Below are 19,026 nucleotides of genomic sequence, written 5' to 3' on the forward strand. Positions count from 1 at the left end.
CTGGGCTGTCAGGATCTATCTGGAGGCATTATCAAAGTCCATGAAAACGACCTTCCTGGTGCATCCTCAGCCAAAGTGTTGCCAGAAACCACATCCCCAGCTTGTAGGACGGGGAGACGAAATGGACCTAATTTCAAGTCGCAATGAAATGAAATGGCGTGAGAAGGAAATAGCTGAGAATGTGCTGAGGGAAGCGGGCCCTTCGGTCCTCCAAGTTCCAGGAACCGTTTACAGAGTCTTGGCTCAGGTGAGTGGCTTTGTTACCTGGAATATTTGAGGTAAAGAAAGGCCTGAGGCAATTGCCACTCACAAGGAAAATGGGGAAGAAAAGCATTTCCATCTTATTTCTCGAAACAACAAGGAGTTGTCCTTATCCCTATTTAACAGATGAGGAAAATGAGGCTCAGAGAACCTAAACAACATATTCCAGGTTACAAACCAGTACATGGCAGAATCAGGACCCAAACCCAGGTCTCTTCAGCTCCGATCCCGGGGTTCCCTCTGCCTCCCCGGACTGGCAGCAATACTCCACGTTGTTGGAGCTAGAGCAAAATTCCTACTTAGCCCCTGAGGGGTGCACAGCTTCATCTCCTGTCATCTAGCATAAAGCACACAGGCTTGCTTTTGACCTGAGTGATGGCTACGTGGCCAAGGGCCCAAGCAAAGGTTTTTTTAGGGCAGGGATTCTTAATCAGGCCAGAGCCAGAAACAGAGTAGGAACTTGAAAAATACCTGTTCAGGAGTTGAGTAAATACCACATTCGGGATTAAAATTTCCTGCAGGTCCCAAAAGAAGGATGAGAGGTTCAGAGAGGCTAAGTGACTTGCCCCAGATCAAGAGAGACCTAGGAAAGGTTTTCCTTTTTATCAGAGAGAAGTGGAGAAAACAACTAGAGATGTCTAGACTTCCAGACTAGAGAGCTTCCGACCACATGACCATACTGCCCAAGGCCAACGGAAATTTTCCTATACATTTAATTAAGTGCAGTACACTTTGAAGAGGAATGAATGCTAGCTAGCCTCCAACCGAGAACATGCATTTGCCTAATGGGTTAATTAGATAACGACTTTGCTGTTTCAGGAAGCTAATAGATCACATGGTTAATGCAATTTTCAGTTTTCATATTAGGCTCTGAGTCACTTTTATTTGTCTTAGCATTCTTTCCTCATGTGTGCTGACCATAATCCCTGGGGATAGGAGCCCTGTCACTCACTCAAGAAGCAATTCACTGACTCATTGTGAATGGATGGCTACTTTCACGAGTGTGTTTGGTCTTTTAGATCAAACAATGCGTCCTCCAGGCTTCTCAGCCCCAAGCAGCCACCTGACCTGCATCCCATGACCACTTCACACAAGGGGCCCAGCTCAGTCTCTAGCACCAAACTCTCACCGAATACATACTTCTGACCTCCTTCTGAATACCTCCCCCAGATGTCCTAGAATCGCCTCAAATTCCAAGCATTCTATGTGTCCAAGGGTATCTAAGAGTGTGATGAAGATCTATGCATTTCACTCTATGTAAGTTATACCTCAACAGTGAAAAAAAATGTTTTAAGAGATAAAAGTTTAAAATGGAATCCATCTTCCCCCACTACCTTCTAAGGTATCTGTTAGCTCCGTTCAGGGTGTCTCTTAGCTCCCTATCCCTCCACACCCAAGAACTAGCGATTCCATCTGCTGCAGCCCTCTTGAATCTTCCCCCTTCTCTCCATTTCCTCTGGTCCCTTCCTATCGTCATATTCACGCAGACAAGACTGACCATCTCTATTGCGTCAGGCACTGTACCTGCTCTTCAGTCTGTAGTGAAGAGCAACAGGTAACAAGTGTCTTGAAGGAGTTTGCATTTTAGAACTCCACATGGTCCACGCAACAAAACTCGTTTTCTTCCCACTCCTAAAATGCTCCTATCACATTGTATTCTGGTCTGATCTCACAAGATGTATGAACCTCTGGGTAAGTATCTTCTCAATGGATGGCGTCTAGCTTGTTCATTTCTCTGAATCCAGAAACTGGCTCAACCAGCAGGATTTCATGTGTTGAGAGGGAAGTAAAGAATAGCTGCTCCTTTGTCGTGTTCTCTCTCTCTGGTGACCCTTTTGCTTCAGGAAGAACTTGCACACATTGCAATAAACATCCAGGCCACAAAAATACACTTAAACCACTGAAAATGAAGTGATCAGACCTAGTGAAATGTTTCCACCATCTGAGAAAAATAACATCCCATGGGCCAAGACAGTTACCTAAGAACACTTCTAAGTATGTTACGCAGGCCCGACAGGCAACAGGTAGGTGGATTCCATACCAATTAGAAAGTGTTATGATTGGCAAACCACTGTGAAACTCTAAAATTGCAGCTTAATGGAAATGCTGGCTGTCATCCCCAGAGAACATTTCAAGGGACCACAAAATTTGAGAAGTCGAGGCAACTGAGTGGGTGTTTTCGTCCATATTGAACCCAGATCAGGTGGTAACACAAGGATTTTTGCAGCTGTCCCACTCTTAATCCGGCACCCCTTCCCCGACAAATCCCCCTCCATCCTTCAGGGCCTGATGGAGCAGCACCGAGCAGGGTACCAATGACAAACTCTCGGCCCTGCTGGGAGATGGGACAAAGCTGACAAGGGACAGGTGTGGAGTGCTCAGATATTTCAGGGTTCAATGATATTGGCAGCCCGTAGACTCCAGCGGAGAGAGCACAATGCTGTGTGATTCAAAGAGCAGGCTCACCCCCACTCTTGTGAAAATAATAACATCTGTCTGTTCTCAAGGGGTGGGTGAAGCAAACAGCTTTTCAGGTTCAGGGAGCCTCTGGAACTGTTTCCCAAATGTTTGGGGTCTGGCCTTGCTGTACACATTTTGCCCCTGAGTGTTTTTCCCTTAATTTTTAGGCCCAAGTGTATTTTAAGGTAAATTGATCCCACATGCTTCTTATTCATTTACAATGAATTCATCAGACCATGTTTGGAAAGAGCAACGTGAGGCCTGAGACGCTCTCGGAGCCGGCTTTAGGGGCCGCCTCACCTTTTTCCTTAGAAACAGGAAGCCATCTTTTGACGTGGGGAAATAAAATGCAATTCCTAGAGACTCGGGTCTGGGGCCAGATGTGGCACCTCTGAAACCAATGAGTCCCTAAGTCCCCACGGCAAAGTTTCCCTTCCCTCTCTTCCGGAAGTTTAAGGAGACCTTACCTGTGTGCTGCGTTGAGCCTGAGTCTGTAATGGGGAGCTGCTCAGTGTGGAGCTCACATCAGCCTGCAGCACCCCCAACTCCATGTCAGCCCCTGAAGCCTCAGCCCCCCACACACGGGGGAGCCCGGGCTCAGAGCCACCTTCGGGTCTTTGCTCAGCGGAGAGCTAAACGCGCCCCTGAACTGGCAAGTCTCTAGGAAACCATCCTTTCCCTCCTGCGCTGTGGAACGGGACATTCTGAAGCATTTGCTCTTAATGTTATTAACATCACTTGAACCTGCTGAAGGAGCACAGTGGGAAATGGTTTGGATGTGATTAGTTTTAAAGAAAAAAAAAAAAAAAAAAAAAAACCACAGCAAAGCCAGGTGTGCAACGTGGGTATGAGAAATGCTCTCTGGCTAAGGAAGCCAAACATGCTATTCCTTCTACTCAAGAACCAGTTATGAAGAATCTACAAAACCCTTCTTAACCCTAAGAATCCAGGGCACAGTTCCTGACACAGAGTAGGTTTTTAATAAATACATCCTAACAGATCTGTCCTACAGAAGCACCTTGCGCCATCAAGGGGTACATCTCCTCCTTCTGAAGCCCCTGGTCAACTTCTGGGGTAGGACACAGAGGCAGCTGTCCCCACCTGCTCGCTAATCCATGCCTAGCACTGCTGAGCCTTTGCGCCTGCCTGGGATTCTAACACTCGAAGGGAATCCAGAATCCCTGATCAGGTAAAGGATGATGAACCCTACAAGTAACTAAAAAAGATGTTGATGGCACTGTGGCCAGGACTTGGGCCACATTTGTCTTCCTCTCTTTATAGTGTTTATAAGCGTGTATTCTCAGCTCCAACTGTTCATTAAAGTTTAAAAAATTCCTTACGTCTGGGCCCTACTTATGACCAACTCAATCAGAATCTCTGGGAATGATGCCCAGTAAATCCATTTTGTCTTAAAAGCCCCACTAGTCCCTCTACTTTGCAGTCACAGTGGAGGATCACTGATTGAAAGTGACTTGAATAGATTTCCTGCTCTGGAAAAGTCCTTGGAAATAATCCACATAACAGAGGAGTTGATAGTTTTCTAATCACATGAAATAGGATTCAGGATTGATGCTTCCCCCTAACTTCCCCGCCCCCATTTCTGCCCACCTCTCCCCATCACGTGCCTGAGTCAAGAAGATCAAGTTCTCCAGAGAGCTTTTTAGGCCAGTACACAATAAACAGGTTTAAAGAGAGCTAGAACCAACCCCAAGTGCTGAATCACCTACAATGTCAAAATGAACCAAACGCAAAGTCTCTTCAAATATTTAATCAGTTTGGAGACCTCTGCCTTCCAACCCAGTTGGGTAAACACTCCAAAGAAAGCAGGATGAAGGGGTCCTGGAAGAAAACATTGGGCTAAAACAGAGAGGAGGCTGGGTTTGGGAAGACAGAACATAACATGTGCCCAAAGGCCTTTGGAAGGAATTCTACCACTTGTTATTTAAAAAAAAAAACAAAAACAAAAAAACAAAACAAAACAAAAAAACAACCTCAAAACGAACAAAAAGAAAAAAAAAGGATTAAATAGTTATACAAATTTCTGGAGGACTAAAACTTCTTTTATGGCTGAAAATACCAGACATGGTTTTGAAATAAACTCTTTAAAAACCCTTAGATCCTGCAGTGGTTTCTTTCCATAGCCTTCTCTGTACATACAAGAAGCAAACTAGCTACACACGGCATCCCATGAGCTCTTTGGGCCTTTGCAAAGCAGCAATCAGCGAGCGAGAGAGAGAGAAGGCATGGAGGAGGTGGGAGGGCGCTGTTCACAGTCTTTGAACGCAGACTCACACCCCAGCAAACCTCATCTATTTTCTTTGAAAAATAGGACGGTAAACTGGAGGTCTCAAAAAATCACCGTCAGTCTCAGGTCGGGGTGCCAATGATAATACTTCTCGATAACTGCACTGTGGAACCTGAGGCCAACGTGCCCTTCAGAATGACAGGTCTACGGTAATGGAGGCGGGGTCAGGACAGTGGGCTGACCCCCTGGGAAACGTTCAGCAGGAAAGGCGTTCACGTCTGTCTCGCTCTCGTGCGCCCTCTCGTCGCTTCTCTTCTCCTGTCCCTTGGCGCTGTTGAGAGGCAGTGCCAGAGGCTCCAGCCCTGGGCTCTCAGAACGGGTACTGAGACACGTGTATCCGCAGTCGGATCACGGAACTGCCTCTGAAGTTGATGACGGTGTTGACGGTGATCATTTCCAAGTCCAGCTGTATGTCCCGGGGACCTTTGATGGGGCGCGTCATCACCAGGGTGGCACTGATGGGGCCTGTTTGCTGTGGACAGAACCGGGGACACTGGTTACGAGAAAATCTGACCAACCTGACGGGGGGAAGGTAGGCTTGACACCAGAAGCTGTTGAGCAGCGGCAGAGGCGAGGAAAGCAGACAGCTGTCTGTCACAACCGGGACATGTGGTCTCTCACATAACCCTCCCAGTAGGAGCCCTGGGGGGTCTGGCCACAGCCCACCTCTGCAGCCTCAATCAGGGCGCTCCCGCTTGCTCACTGTGGCCACACTGGCACCCCTTGGGTGCCCCAGCCTCCCTTGCTTTGCCCACACTCTGCCTGTGCACTTCCCTGATGACTCTTCCGATCTCACTTGGAAACATCACTTCCTCGGAGGAGCCTTCCCTGCTTTCCTCGATACAAGTCACCCCTCCCTCCACTCCCCTGACCCTCTGCCATTTCACCTGCTACTTTGCATGGAATGGAAAGTATTCATTACCATATATCACCGTCCACACTATTGGTCCAATGTCTAGGTCCCCACTAGACCCTGAGCTCTGTAAAACTAGTATCAGGTTTGTCACCACTGAATCCCCTGAACACCACTGAGGTGCCTGTCCTGAATGAAAGAACAAATAATTGATGACACTGAGTGACCTAAAGCTGTCACCTTTTGGGGCCCCAGCTCTACAATGAGGGTTTGTGCCAGATCAGTGGTTTCTAAGTAAACAGCCTCCAAAGCACCTCAGACACTTTTTGAACTAACAATTCCAGGGGCCAATTCCAAGATTTCATGCTTCCGAGGATTTTTCGATGGTGCCTGGGGCAACTGTCATTGTTTATGAGTCTCCAGGTGGTTGCGATGTGCAGCCCCTGCTGAGGCTCCCATCTAGACACTGCGGTCAACTCCGGCTTCACCATTCTGTGGCCCTTATAGCTTCACGGGAACTTTTCTTTTCCACTGAATTTTTTCCAAAAGTCCTGAGCTGGGAGGGAGAGCAGACTGACACCAATGGCGCACCCACCGTGCGTGAGGCACGCCTCTGGCCACTTCTGTGTGCGTGTGCTTCTTCAGTCCTCATGAAAACCCAGAGAGGCCTTGCTACTCACAGCGTGGTTCCCGGACCAGCAGCATCGGCATCACCAGGGAGCCTGTTAGAAATGTAGGATCCCAGGCCCCACCTGAGAACTCCGGACCCAGAATCTGTAGCTTAACTCCATCCCCGGGTGACTTATCGACACAATGACAACTGAGATGTGCTCATCTAAGCGCACAGACCCTGCCCTGGCCGGGTGGCTCTGTCGGTTGGAGCGTCATCCCGTACACCAAAAGGTTGCAGGTTCGATTCCCAGTCAGAGCATGTATGGGAGGATGCTGATGGAGGTTTCTCACATTGATGTTGCTGGATCCCCCTTCCTCTGTCTCTAAAATCAATGACCATAACCTCAGGTCAGAATTAAAATAATAATCATACCTAAGGATTAAAAATAAATAAATAAAAGCACAGACCCTGGCTGCCATATTAAAGGTGTCTCATTATCTCCCCATTTTAGAAATGAGCAAGCTGAGCCCCAGTGAGGTTAAGCAGCTGCTTAGGGTCACCCAAGTAGTCAGGGACAGAGCCAAGGGAGTTCATTCAGGTGCTTCTATCTGCCCCCAAAGCCTGGGCCTATTTCACTGCATGATTATCAGAAGAGACTGATGTGTTTTACTTTTTCTCCCTAGTGCTGCCCTGAAGGAGAGATGCTCAGGGCTCAGTGACACGGCCAGACGGCGGGCCCCTAGAGAGGAGACAGCCTGGGGGAACAAGGGTATGCTGGACGGTTGCTTCCTCTGAGCTGCGGAGCTCAGCGCTGTGCCCAGAAACGGAGTAACAGGCTCTGCAAAACCAAGAAACTTGGCCACACCGGGAGCTTTATCTGTCTTCTTAAAGGGAGGCCTCCCTATCAAGTTCTGCACATTCCCAAGAGTTCCACAGGGGTCAAGGGTGGGGCTGGCAGACAGGTGCCAGCCAGGTACTGAGACCTCCACTGTCCCCTGACAATTTCCTCTTGGCATCGGCTCCCTCTGTTCACGTCAGCATCAGCTCAACTGGCACCTGCTCACGCAGAGGACCTCTCGGACTTCCTTGTCAACTCTTGCAAAACCTGGGAACCCCAGCCAGGGCTTCGGAGGGGACAGCCACACAGGGAAACACTCATGGCATTTACATATATAAATATCCTGCCAGCTTTTACTGCTTGTGTGAACAAAGGCCAAGGGCTGAGAACCCTGGCTGTGGGTAGCCCTCTGGAGGGAGAGTCGCAGAGCCTGGAGGGGGCATGGAGCAACTGGAAACTTCCATGTTGTTTCTTTGGGCTTCCCTATAAGAGTCTCCAGACTGTGAAAAGATCGTTGCCTTTCCCATTTGGAAGTAACCAGACAGGTCAGTGAGTTCCATCTCCACCAGGCTCAGATCTGCAGCGGCCTGAGAAAGGCCTGCCCACAGCACCAGGGAGGACTCAAGTACCAGCCAGGAGAGCTGAGGACAGCCACCTGCATGGCTCACTGGGCTTTCAGGGTCGAATCACAGCATTCATGAAACAGGCCCCCTAAGAGCCCCTGATCTTTGGTGGACTTGGTGGTCATTAGTGCGAAATGATGATGATGATGGTGGTGGGTAGAGGTGATGGTTGTGGTGGCGGTGATGATGCATAGAGATGGTGGCGGTGGTGGGTGGGGGTGATAATGATGATGATGATGGAGGGGGTGGTGGTGGAGGGTGATGATGATGATGATGATAGAGATGGTGGTGGTGGAGATGGAGGAGGTGGTGGTGGAGAGTGATAATGATGATGATGGAGGTGGTGGTGGTGGAGGGTGATGATGATAACAATAATGGACATGGTGGTGAGTAGAAGTGGGGGTGGGGGTTGATACTAGGCATTTGGCTACAACTCTGCAATGTTAGTAGGTTCAGTACACTAATTAAGATCACAGAACTAACACATGGTACTAGAGTGCCTGACTCCCAAAGTCATGTTCTGACCACTATGTTCTACAATAAGGGCTTGACGCCTCTTAATTTCCCAATGTCCCACAGCAGAGACTCTACTTGAGAATCACCACTCTGCATTGTAAATGATGTCTGGTTGGTTGTCCCTCCCTCCTTCCTTACCATGTGGGTTCCTCAAGGGCAGAGGCTGTAGTCTGTTCTTGAACTCTCATACCAGACCCAAAGCCCATACATAATGGTGTTGAGTTAATATTGGTGGTGGGAGAAGGAATGAGTTACCGAATGCCCATGGAGTTGACCACAGTGGGAGCAGGTTGCAAACAGCCCACCGATGTATGTCTTCTTGGCCCTGCTCCCACATGCTTGGGTTTGTTCTGAATCAACTTGTGGGACAGCATTGTCTGACATGTGGCAAGCAGCCAGGCCATGGCAAGTCGGCTTCCCCTGGCCCTGCCACCTGATCCTCATGTGTCATGGACTAAACACACTTTGGCACAGTCTGAACCCCTTGCCTGCACTTCCTCTACTGGTTCCAATTGTGTCTCTTCATCACTGGCCGAAGCCCATCAGCAGCCTCTGTCTAGGGCTCAGAGTGAGACAGACTGCCACTAGGGCTTGTGAAAGGGGCATGTGTGCGTGCATGCATGTGTGTACAGGTGCATGTGTGTGCATCTGTGTATGTGTACGCACACACACGGATGCATGTGTATGTATGCACTCGCATGAGTTGGCATACATGTCTGCACGGGTGTGCATTTCTATGCATGTGTGTGTGCATGTGTGATTTGCCTGCTGGATAAGATGAACTTCTTCCCAAGTGCCTGTAATATAATCAATAAATCTCAGGGTGGGAAAGGCTGAGTGACAGTCCTACCAAGCCCCGCCCCCCACATGACGCCCAGTCCCTTGGGCAGCACTGCCAACTTCTCTAGGGCCCAGGTGCTCACAACCTCCTAAGAGCAGCAACAGCAGCAGCAGCAGGAACAACACTATTAATACAATAATAACTGATACTTGTGAATACTTTCTACTGCGGCTAGATATTAAAGTAGACTGTTCTTGTTATCTCAGCCTCTGCTGAGACCCCACATCCTAAGTGAAAACATAAGAGTATACTCGATTTTTTTGTTGCCAGACTACCTGGTGCTTCCTGGCTGAGGCCTTGGGGAGGCCGCTTACTTAGCGTCTCTGTGCCTGGGTGCTCTCTCCTGCAGACCGGGCTGGTCAGGCAGGCATTGGTGAAACGGAAGGAGTGCTATACGGACACCCTGGGCACGGAGCCTGCCCCTGCCCAGCGGGTGGAGGACTTGCGTAGCGTCTGTTCTGTTTTACAGGACTTGGAACGTGGCAGCCCCGAGCCGGATCCGCTTCTCTCACTCTGTGACCACCTCCAGCCTATAAACATGTTTTAAATGCACGTACCAGCCCTCGCCTCAAGCGAGTGAGGGTTTCGAGAGAACTGTTCGGAGCTGTGGGGCCCCTGACATTTAAGGATGCAGAGAGCAGCTCCCGACTGTCTGCTGGAGAAGTCTAGGGAGCCCTGGAGCTGCCTTGCACCCCAGCGAAGAGCAGCGGCTGCACCGCTCTAAGGTCTGCCTGCAGAGCGAGGCGGCGACCCCGCCCCCTGCAAGTCTGTGCCTTGCAGCATCAGAGGAGTGGCAAGAGGTTTGGGGACAAGAGGCCCTATTGCCCACCCCAGGGAATGGTCAGCGCTCAGTTCTCATAAACCTCCAAAACCTGACAAAACGTCTGGGGAAAGCGTGAGCGTGTGGGTCTCTGCCCAGAGACAGTAGCAACGCCTACTTACACCGTGGCAGCGATCAAGACCTGGGACCCCTCACCTCTCCCCTGCCACCATCCGCACCCCCCAGCCCTGGAGGAGGAGTCAGAGGCAGCACCAGTCATTGCAGGGAGGGGAAGGGGAGGGTGCACAGAGGCCAAGTCGCCCTCCCCAGCCACCCCCACTCCTGCCGCTAACTGCGCCCAGCTGGGGAGCCGGAGACCAGCCACACGAAATGAGAGACCGAGGGTTGAAGTTCCTACTTAAACCAGCTTGGACTTCGGATGTGGGAGAACAAGACGATTCAACAGTAACCGGAAGCACCTGCGAATCCTACGGGGTGAACCTGAGATGTCGCCCAGGGGTGCCCGGCTTCAAGACAGCAGGGGGAGAAAAAGAAAGCTATGGAAAGTTTCACCCTTGCCCAATCCCAGCTGTTTGATAAAAAGTCACTCCGTGTCCCGGGCCCTGAGCACGAACATGATCTCATCTAATCCTAGAGTAAATACTGTCATCATTATCCCGTCTTTACAGATGAGGAAGTTGAGGCTCCCAGAAGTTAGGTAACGTGTCCAAGGTTACGCCGTCGGTAAACTGCGGGGCGCAGAGGAGGGAGGTCGGCCCGGTGCCAGAGTCCACATTAGAACCACTGCGCTGTAACTTTAGGGTTTAGCTGTATATTCTCATTTTCTACCACAAATATGTAAAAATAAAATCATGTAAAAAATAAAAATGAAAAAGATTTTAAAGAGAACATCTGTGTGTGGCCTCCTGAGGAGGGCGTGGCAACTCTGGGCAGCTTGGACTTGGGGACGTCCTGCCAGGTCTGTCTTCCTCCTCCCACGCCTGGGGCCTCATCACAGGCTCCCAGCCTGCGCCCCTTTTCTTTTCCCAGGCGCTGCTCTTGGGACTTACCCTGCCAGGAGCCACCTTCCCGTCTTTAAGGTCCTTCAGCCATTCTCAGAACGGGCACTCTGTCCCCTCACCCCCTCTGTCCTGACATCCTCCTCTGAATCAATATCACACTAAAGAATTGGGGCCTTTCTCAGTGTTCTCAGCTTTGTGAGTTTCAAGAGTCCCTGAGTTGCCATGACAATCTAGGCAGTCGAGGGAACTTCTTGGAAGGAGCCCTCACGCCTGCCCATTCCACATGTGGGACAATTTGTTTCCCTCATCACTGGGTACCTCTTACAAGTCAGCCACACAGGGAACGCTCGGGTCTAGAGGGACTTTAGTGGGTGGTATCGTGGTGAGCACAATCTTTTCTAGACAAGACCCCCTTCTGCAGATCTGCTATTTCGCTGGCGGGAGGGGGCAGGAACGGAGGCCGGTAGTATCAGTGACGGCATTTTGAGTCCCCAAGAGAGGCCTGCTGTGTCTGTACAGACAAGAAAGGCCGGATTGGTGAATGTCGGTGGGCGAGGCCCCTGCTCCCGCAGACCAAGCCCACGGAAGCTCGCAGATGTGGGTTTCTGCAGGCCAGCTGTTGCTTGTACGTTTGGGGAAAGGGCGGACATAAACACAGCTCCATCTTTTTCATCTTGCAGAAGCTCCTTGCTCCTCAACTCATTCCATCCTCTTTCAAAGCCCTTGCGCCTGCTACACTGGCCTACAGATGTTGGCTCTGCAGGCCATGCTATCCCATGTGACCTGGCCCGCATAGGGCCTTGCCAAAAATACATCAGTGAGGATACGGGCATGATGCCAGCACCTGGGACCTTTTCTAATCTGTGCTAACCTCTGTTTCTGAGACCTCCCTGTTTTCAGACAGTCCCATCCTCAGAGGCAAGGACTGGAAGATTCTGCCAGGAGATTGGGAGAGGAGGGGTAGTGGGCTCAGATATGGGGTCCTTTTGCAGGCCCTGGGGTCCATCTGCCACAGCGGAGGACAAGCTTTCACAGCCTATCTTTCTGGGTATCACTTCCTACAGTGACTCTGGTGGACTTCCTGCTGTGATTGTTAGAAATGCAGATTCCCAGGTAATGTCCCTCCCCCAAAGACATCAGGTCCTATGCCCTGGACCCTGTAAATGTCACATAAAAATGAAAAGGAAATTTTGCAGGAATTTAAGGGTCTTGACACAGAGAGATTATCCTGGATTAGCAGGGTAGGCCCTAAATCCAATCACAAGTGTCATTGTAAGAGACAGATGGCGTTTGGCTGCACACACAGAGGAGTGATGTGGTCACAAGCTAAGAAATGCTGGCCGTCATCAGGAGCTGGAGGAGGAAAGGAGCGGATTCTCGCCTGGAGCCCCCGGAGGGAATACAGGTCTGCCAGCGCACCGCAGCTCGGCAGGAGTGAGGCCAGACTTCTGGCCTCCAGCACTGTGTGAGAATGAACTCCTTTTGTCTCAGGCCACCAAGACGTTGATCATGTCTTACAGCAGCTACAGGAAAGTGACACACCAGGCCTCAGCCACCATATTCTGAATTATTCTGGATAATTCAGGTAATTCCGGATTCCCTGGAGATGAAGTTCTGGAATCCACTGTTTGGACCAGTGCCCAAATTCACATTGAAATGTAAAAAACATCTAAGCTAGTGACCTCTAAAGAGGTGCCATCACCCTGACCTGTGTGGCTCAGTGGGTTAGTCACCAGTTCGATTCCCGGTCCAGGCACATGCCTGGTTGCGGGCCAGATCCCCGACTGGGGGCGTGTGATAGATGTTTGTTTCTCTCCCTCTCTTTCTCCCTCCCTTCCCCCTCTCCCTAAAAGTAAATAAATAAAATCTTTTTTAAAAAAGGTGTCATCACACCAGAGGTCGTGGGAGATAAAGCTCAATGATATAAATGGTACAGTATTACATGCATGGAGTTCCCAAACAAGCAAATACATTTTAGGGCACGTGCTCTAAAATTTTTACTGATACGGATAAGTCAGTTCTTTTGAATCAAACTTGCCACGATGATAGAAATGCTCTATATCTAAGCTACTACAGCACCCACGTGTGGCTACTGAGCACTTGAGATACAGCTAGTGCCAAAGAAGAACCTAATTTATCATTTTATTTCATTTCTATTAGTTGAAACTTAAAGAGCCCAACAGCTACTGTGTGGGACGATGCAGGCAGAGCCCGCTTCTGTGAGGCATGCCTTTACCTTCACTGCAATGTGGGTGCCATGAGGGCGAGGGTTTGGGGATGTTTATAAACTGCTAGGTTCTCAGTTTCCAGCTGTGCGCATAAAAGGCTACATAACTAGCCCTGGCTGCTGTGGCTCAGTGGATTGAACGTGGTCCTGCGAGCCAAGTGTCGCTGGTTCGATGCCCAGTCAGAGCACATGACTAGGTTGCACGTCAGGTCCCCAGTTGGGGACGCAGGTGAGAGGCAACCATACAGTAATGTTTCTCTCCCTCTCTTTCTCCTTTCCCCGCTCTCTAAAAATAAAATAAACAAATAAATAATTAATTAATTAATTAAAAAAAAAAAAAAGGCTACGTAACTGCCGCTCCCGTAGAGCTGCAGGAGGAGAGAGACGGAAGATGAGTACCCTGAGGCTCACAGAGGAGAAGCAGCCTTCACAAGGCCACATCGACAGCGACAGGAACCAGAACCTTGCAGCCCTACCTCCCTCCGCTCCTCTCCTCACGCCTCACACCCGCCCCTCCTAGCTGCTCTCTGACCTGCTGGAAGCCCGTGCCAGGCCAGACCACACGAGGCACTGTGAAGAGCGCGGCCATCGCCCGCCACCCCCTCTTACCCGCATGTAGAATTCTCTGCCCTCATTCCCAGACTTGATCTGGAAAATGTAATAAGCCCCAGGGTAGCGGGTCGTCGCTTGCATTTGGAAGATGTCAGCAGGAACGGTGCGGCCGGACACCACGTCCATGTCCCGGAACAAGATGGTGAAGGGCTGGTCTCTGCAGCCAGGGTTCTCGGAGGGACACAAGCAGCGGCTGTTGAGAAGGGAGATCGCGTGAGAACGCAGAACACCCTCTGCCGACGCTGACTGGGCCCACTTCTGCATCAAAACGCTGAGGAGGCTGTCCCGCTGTTGTCATGCCAATGCCGTAGCCGCAGACCCTCTGTGCTCCGGGCCTCCCTGAAACAGTCCCCGGCATGGAAGGGAGCTCTCTGTTTCCTAGGGAACGGCCTCTGTGGCCAAGCCGACGTCCCTGTTACTAGGGTGTGCCCCCCAGGTGCCTGGCTTTCAGAGTCCTGGGACATTCGCTCCTCACCCCGCATTTGTCATGAATTTAGTCAGTAAAATGTGCTGCTGAGGCACTGCCTTTCACATGCCCAGCCACACATGCTCATTAAGAAACTTTATTTCTGATTTTTATAAAGAAAAGGAGGAAAGTTTCATAGTGAAAAGTTAGTTACATTAGAGTGAGAGGTCTCAAGTGGTCCTTTATGTTCTTTGACACACTTAGCCTAGTCTGTGTACAACGTAATTTAATCTTTTCATGTGATAAACAAGAGCTCGGAATTCACTCCGTATGGGACACCATGTCAAGGACTTCCGGGCAAGATGGTGGCTTTAGTGAACATGGCTCGCCTCCTCACACAACCACAACAAAATTACAACTAAATTATAGAACAACCATCACTCAGAACCATCAGAAATTGAGCCAAACGGAAGTGTGACAACTACGGAATTAAAGAAACCACATCCATCCAGGTGGGTAGGAGGGGCGCAGATGCGGAACGGGCTGGTCCCTCACCCACGTGTGCTAGATAAAAATTCGGGAGGGATATCTCAGGAGCAAGGAGTCCTGGCCCCACACCAGGCCCCCCAGCCCAGGTCTCCGGTGCCAGGAAGAGAAGTCCCCACAACTTCTGGCTGCAAAAACCACCGAGGATCGAGTCAGTGGAAGAAACTTCTGGAGTCCCAGGCAGTTCTCCTTAAAGACCCACACACAGACTCAGACTCACTCCCTCTGAGCTCCAGCACAGGGGTAGCGGCTTGAAAGGCACCAGTGGTACACAGGGAGGAGCTGAAGTGTCTGACATCAGGGCGAGAGCTTAGGGACTAAGACAGAAAGAAGGGCAGAGGCCATTGTCCCTTTTCTGAACCCTCCCCCCACAGAGCTACAGAGCCAGCAGACAGGTGCGATATCAGAGACTCTACCGGCCTGGCTAACACTGTTCGCCCTGCCCTGGAGATCCACTAAGTCTCTGTCCTACCCAACTTTCAGGCCCACCCAAGCTCTTAAAAATGATTTTTCCATGTGAATGGTTGGTCTTGGTTCATGCTTCACAACCTCCTAAATCCTATCAAACAAGCAACAGCTGGCCTCAGTGAGCCCCAGCCCACATGCCTCTAGTTACGTGGCCCCAGGCCCACACTAGCAGCAGCCAGCCTAGGTTCACAACCTTGACTTTGCCTGCGGATCTCTAAGCCCAGAACAACTAGCAGCCATCTCAGTTTGCTTTATAGCTCAGGTAGGGTGGCCCCCGGCAAAACACAGGTGAGGATTGACCTTGGCCTGCATCACCCAGGAAACCCCAGGGCCAGCACACCCAGTGGACAGCTACAGACCACGTCAGAGCACCACCACCCTGCCCCCGCACAGCTGACTCTCCATGGAGGGTGGAGGTTGGTAGTCAGTGGTCACAGCCAGCCCTTGCAGCTCACTGGCCTGGGTAATTCCCTCCCATTGACCTGCCAACAGCAATCAAAGCTCAACTACAAGAGGAGGGTGTACTCAGCCCACACAAAGGCTGCACCTCAAGTACCCAGCTTGGGTGATAGGGGAGGCCATCCACTCATTCACAAGGCTGTAACAACTTGGGCCCCTTCTAGTCCCTGAAGACATCAAGGTCGCTCTTGCCTTGTAGCCTTTGTATGTGCCGTCCCCTCTGCTCTTCCACTCGCTGTCACATTAACCTTCACTCTCCTTCCCATTCCTGCCCAAATGTCACTTCCTTGGAAGGGTTTGTAAGTTCCCAGTCTTGACCAGGTCCAACGTAGTCTTTCCTTTCATGAATTTCAGTTCTGCCTGTTCAGAGCACCTATCACCATCTATGGTTGTGTATCCATTTATGACAGTGTATTTAATGTCTTTCTCCTCCACTGCCGTGAGGGCAAAACCCACAGCACCTAGCAGTGTCTGGCACATAACGGAACTCAGCTAACACGTAAATGAATGTATAAGAGAATTTTTCAAGTGCTGTTCTTTAAGGCTGCATCAGAATTGCCAAGTCACATGTCCCTGGTGCCATATGGCCACATTAAAATGTCACGTGTCACATAAAGAATCATTTCCTAGAAGATGTTGGGAGGATGGAGTGATGGCTCCCAGCTGAAGGAGGTCACAAACAGCTGGGCAAGGTGGCATGGAGCCGAGACCTGAAGGATGGGGCAGATCTGTCTACGTGGCAATGAAAGGACCGCCTTCCCTATGGCAGGAAATATGGGCACAAAAGCCGGGAGGCTGGACACTCCGGGGTGAGGATAAAGGTGGGAGCACATCCTGTTTGGGCTGGCAGGAGTACAGGACAGCTGGCCAAGGAAATGACCTGGGACAGCTGGCTGGGGTCACTGAGCATTTTCAGCAGCGTGCCAGGGACCTCACCAGTAACACCAGCTCAGTGCTTCGAGTGGAACCGGGTCAATTTCCCAGCCACAGACAAGAGCAGCCTGGAGAAACCCAGAGAGAACTGGGGATGGAAGCTGGTAAGCATAGCCCAAAGCTCTGCTCTGCCACAGAGGGCCCTGGGACCAGAAATCAAAGAACCCTGCTCCAAAGGGCCGCTTAGAAGCCCAGCTCTCAGCAACAAGAAGAGAATCTCTAAAGAGCCTGCCTGATCCTGCTTTGTCTTCTTTTGCTAGTTCTGATCAGAGGGGGACACACACTGGTGAGCCACAAATTCCTCTGGGTGCTGCATTCCCAGAGGACACCGTGGGCATGTCCGAGCTACCCCAGGACTCAGTGTAGTAAATGTGTCCCCAGCGGAGAGGAGGCAGCAGACCCACGTGTGTGTGTGTGTAGACAGAGGAGGAGCTGAGGGGGTTAAATGGGGACTACAAGAAGGAAAGGTCACTCCTCGTGGGCCACGCACAGGAAAACACGGTCCTTGTGCTTTTTACTTTGTAGAGGTCATCTTCCTTTTAACGCTGTCCTTGGTTCTAATATTTGCCATCTGGTGATTTAGTAAAACATCGAACATTATGACATCGGAAATGGTGAAAGCAAGCTAATATACCTCCTGCCCTCGCTCCTCGCAGCCCAGCCCAGGGAGGCTGGCAGCAGCCCTCGCACCTGGGAGCCTGTCAGAAAGCCGGGTTCTCCTGCTGCCCCAACCCCACTGGCTCAGACTAACAAGACCACCAGGTAGTTCCTATTCCCAGGACATCTGAGAAGCCCAGCTCTAAAAAGACCCCGTGTATCCAGAACAAAGTTATCAAAGGAAAAGGACGTTTGTGAACTCAGCCTGTCCTCTTGGTTAGCCCTAGAGAATCTCCAAAGAGCTCTGGCATGAGTGGGGAGTGACAGGGAACTGTGTGTGTGTGTGTGTGTGTGTGTGTGTGTGTGTGTGTGTGTGTGTGTGTGTGTGTGGCAGTGGACAGCTTTTCCAACTCCCCGACAGGTGCACTCTCCTTTGCACCACACTGGCAGCCTGTGGACCAGGCCCCTCACCCGTGTTCCCATTTCCCAAGGGGACGCCATGACTTACTTATCGCTGATCTGAATGTAAGGCTCCTCGCAGCGGATGGGATCGATGCACTTGAAGCCCCCTTGCAAATTGTAGCAAGTCTGAGTCAGGGTGCATGTGTGGTTTCTGTGCTCACACTCGTTGATGTCTGAAAAGCAGGGTAAACAAGAGGCTGAAGCAGAGCAGTTCCCCCTTGTCCTCAGGCGTCGGCCCAGGGCCAGTGGCGCGGAGGGCGGTGTGAAGGCTGCCCCTGTCTCACTGCAGGGCCGCACTTTCCAAGGTGGCGACCACCGGCCACGAGTGGCTACTGAGCGCTGAGGATGCGGCCGGTCCAAACTGAGACGTGTGGTCAGTGGACAATACATACCAGATTTCAACAACTTAGTACAAAAGAATATAAACTATCTATTAATACTTCTTATATTGAGTACATGTTGGAATAAAATTTTGGCTATATTGCATTAAATAAAATCGAGCCTTAAAATTGATTTTACCTGTTTCTTTTTACTCTTTTAATGTGACTGCTAGAAAAATTTAAATCATATATATGGCTCACATCTGTAGTGCCTATTATATTTCTACTGCCTGCCACTGCTATGGAGAACGCTTGCTTGGCACTGGGGCAAGGCAGGTTCAAGGAGGTGGAAAGCAGGTCAGTGGCTCAGCTACCAGCCTCCCCGCCGCTCCAGTGGGTGGAGATTGGGCCAAGAGTTCCAGCCAATCTGAACAAGACCCACCCCTTATACAGCTGGAGTCCTGACCCTTTGAGGGACCCAGTGTCAGATGTGTGAGGTCTCCCTGGCATCCATTCTCTAGGAAGTCAGTGGAAAAAGAATGGCCAGGGGGCCCTGCAGGGGCCTTGAGAAAGCCTGGGCCCTGCTCGTTCAGGCCACAGAAAGTCCTGGTTCGTGTGGGAACCATACTCAGAGGGGCACAGAAACCTGCCTGGGGAGGCTGGACCAGCCCTCAGAGGAAGGCATCTCCCTCCGCAGAGTTCACTCGCAGAAGTGAGAGTGCTCATGTCCTTTGTGGGGCCAAAGGATGAATCACAGGGCAGGAAGGCACCGGCCCAGGCATCCTGCCCAGAACCTGCCACTCTGGGAGCCACTGACACCCACTCATGCTCTCACCCCTGTCACCTTCCCACAGCTGCACAGGATTCTCCAGGCGAAGGCACCCTGCGCCAGCCCCGCCTCCCA

The 19,026-nt window shown here is 50.8% G+C and overlaps 1 protein-coding gene across 1 annotated transcript in view; it reads right to left on the bottom strand.

Moving 5' to 3' along the window:
* Positions 1-4,474: 4,474 nt before the first annotated feature.
* Positions 4,475-19,026, bottom strand: part of FBLN5 (fibulin 5) — a 71,915-nt gene continuing 57,363 nt past the window's right edge. The window contains exons 9-11 of the mRNA XM_090272121.1: positions 17,849-17,975; positions 13,929-14,124; positions 4,475-5,498 (exon numbers count right to left, since the gene is read on the bottom strand). Coding sequence (XP_090128247.1) covers positions 5,337-5,498; positions 13,929-14,124; positions 17,849-17,975 — 485 coding nt within the window. The 3' untranslated portion in view covers positions 4,475-5,336. The remainder of the gene's footprint in view (positions 5,499-13,928; positions 14,125-17,848; positions 17,976-19,026) is intronic.

Source organism: Furipterus horrens, unplaced genomic scaffold (assembly GCF_987537825.1).
Source record: "Furipterus horrens unplaced genomic scaffold, mFurHor1.1.pri manual_scaffold_3, whole genome shotgun sequence".
NCBI lineage: Eukaryota > Metazoa > Chordata > Mammalia > Chiroptera > Furipteridae > Furipterus > Furipterus horrens.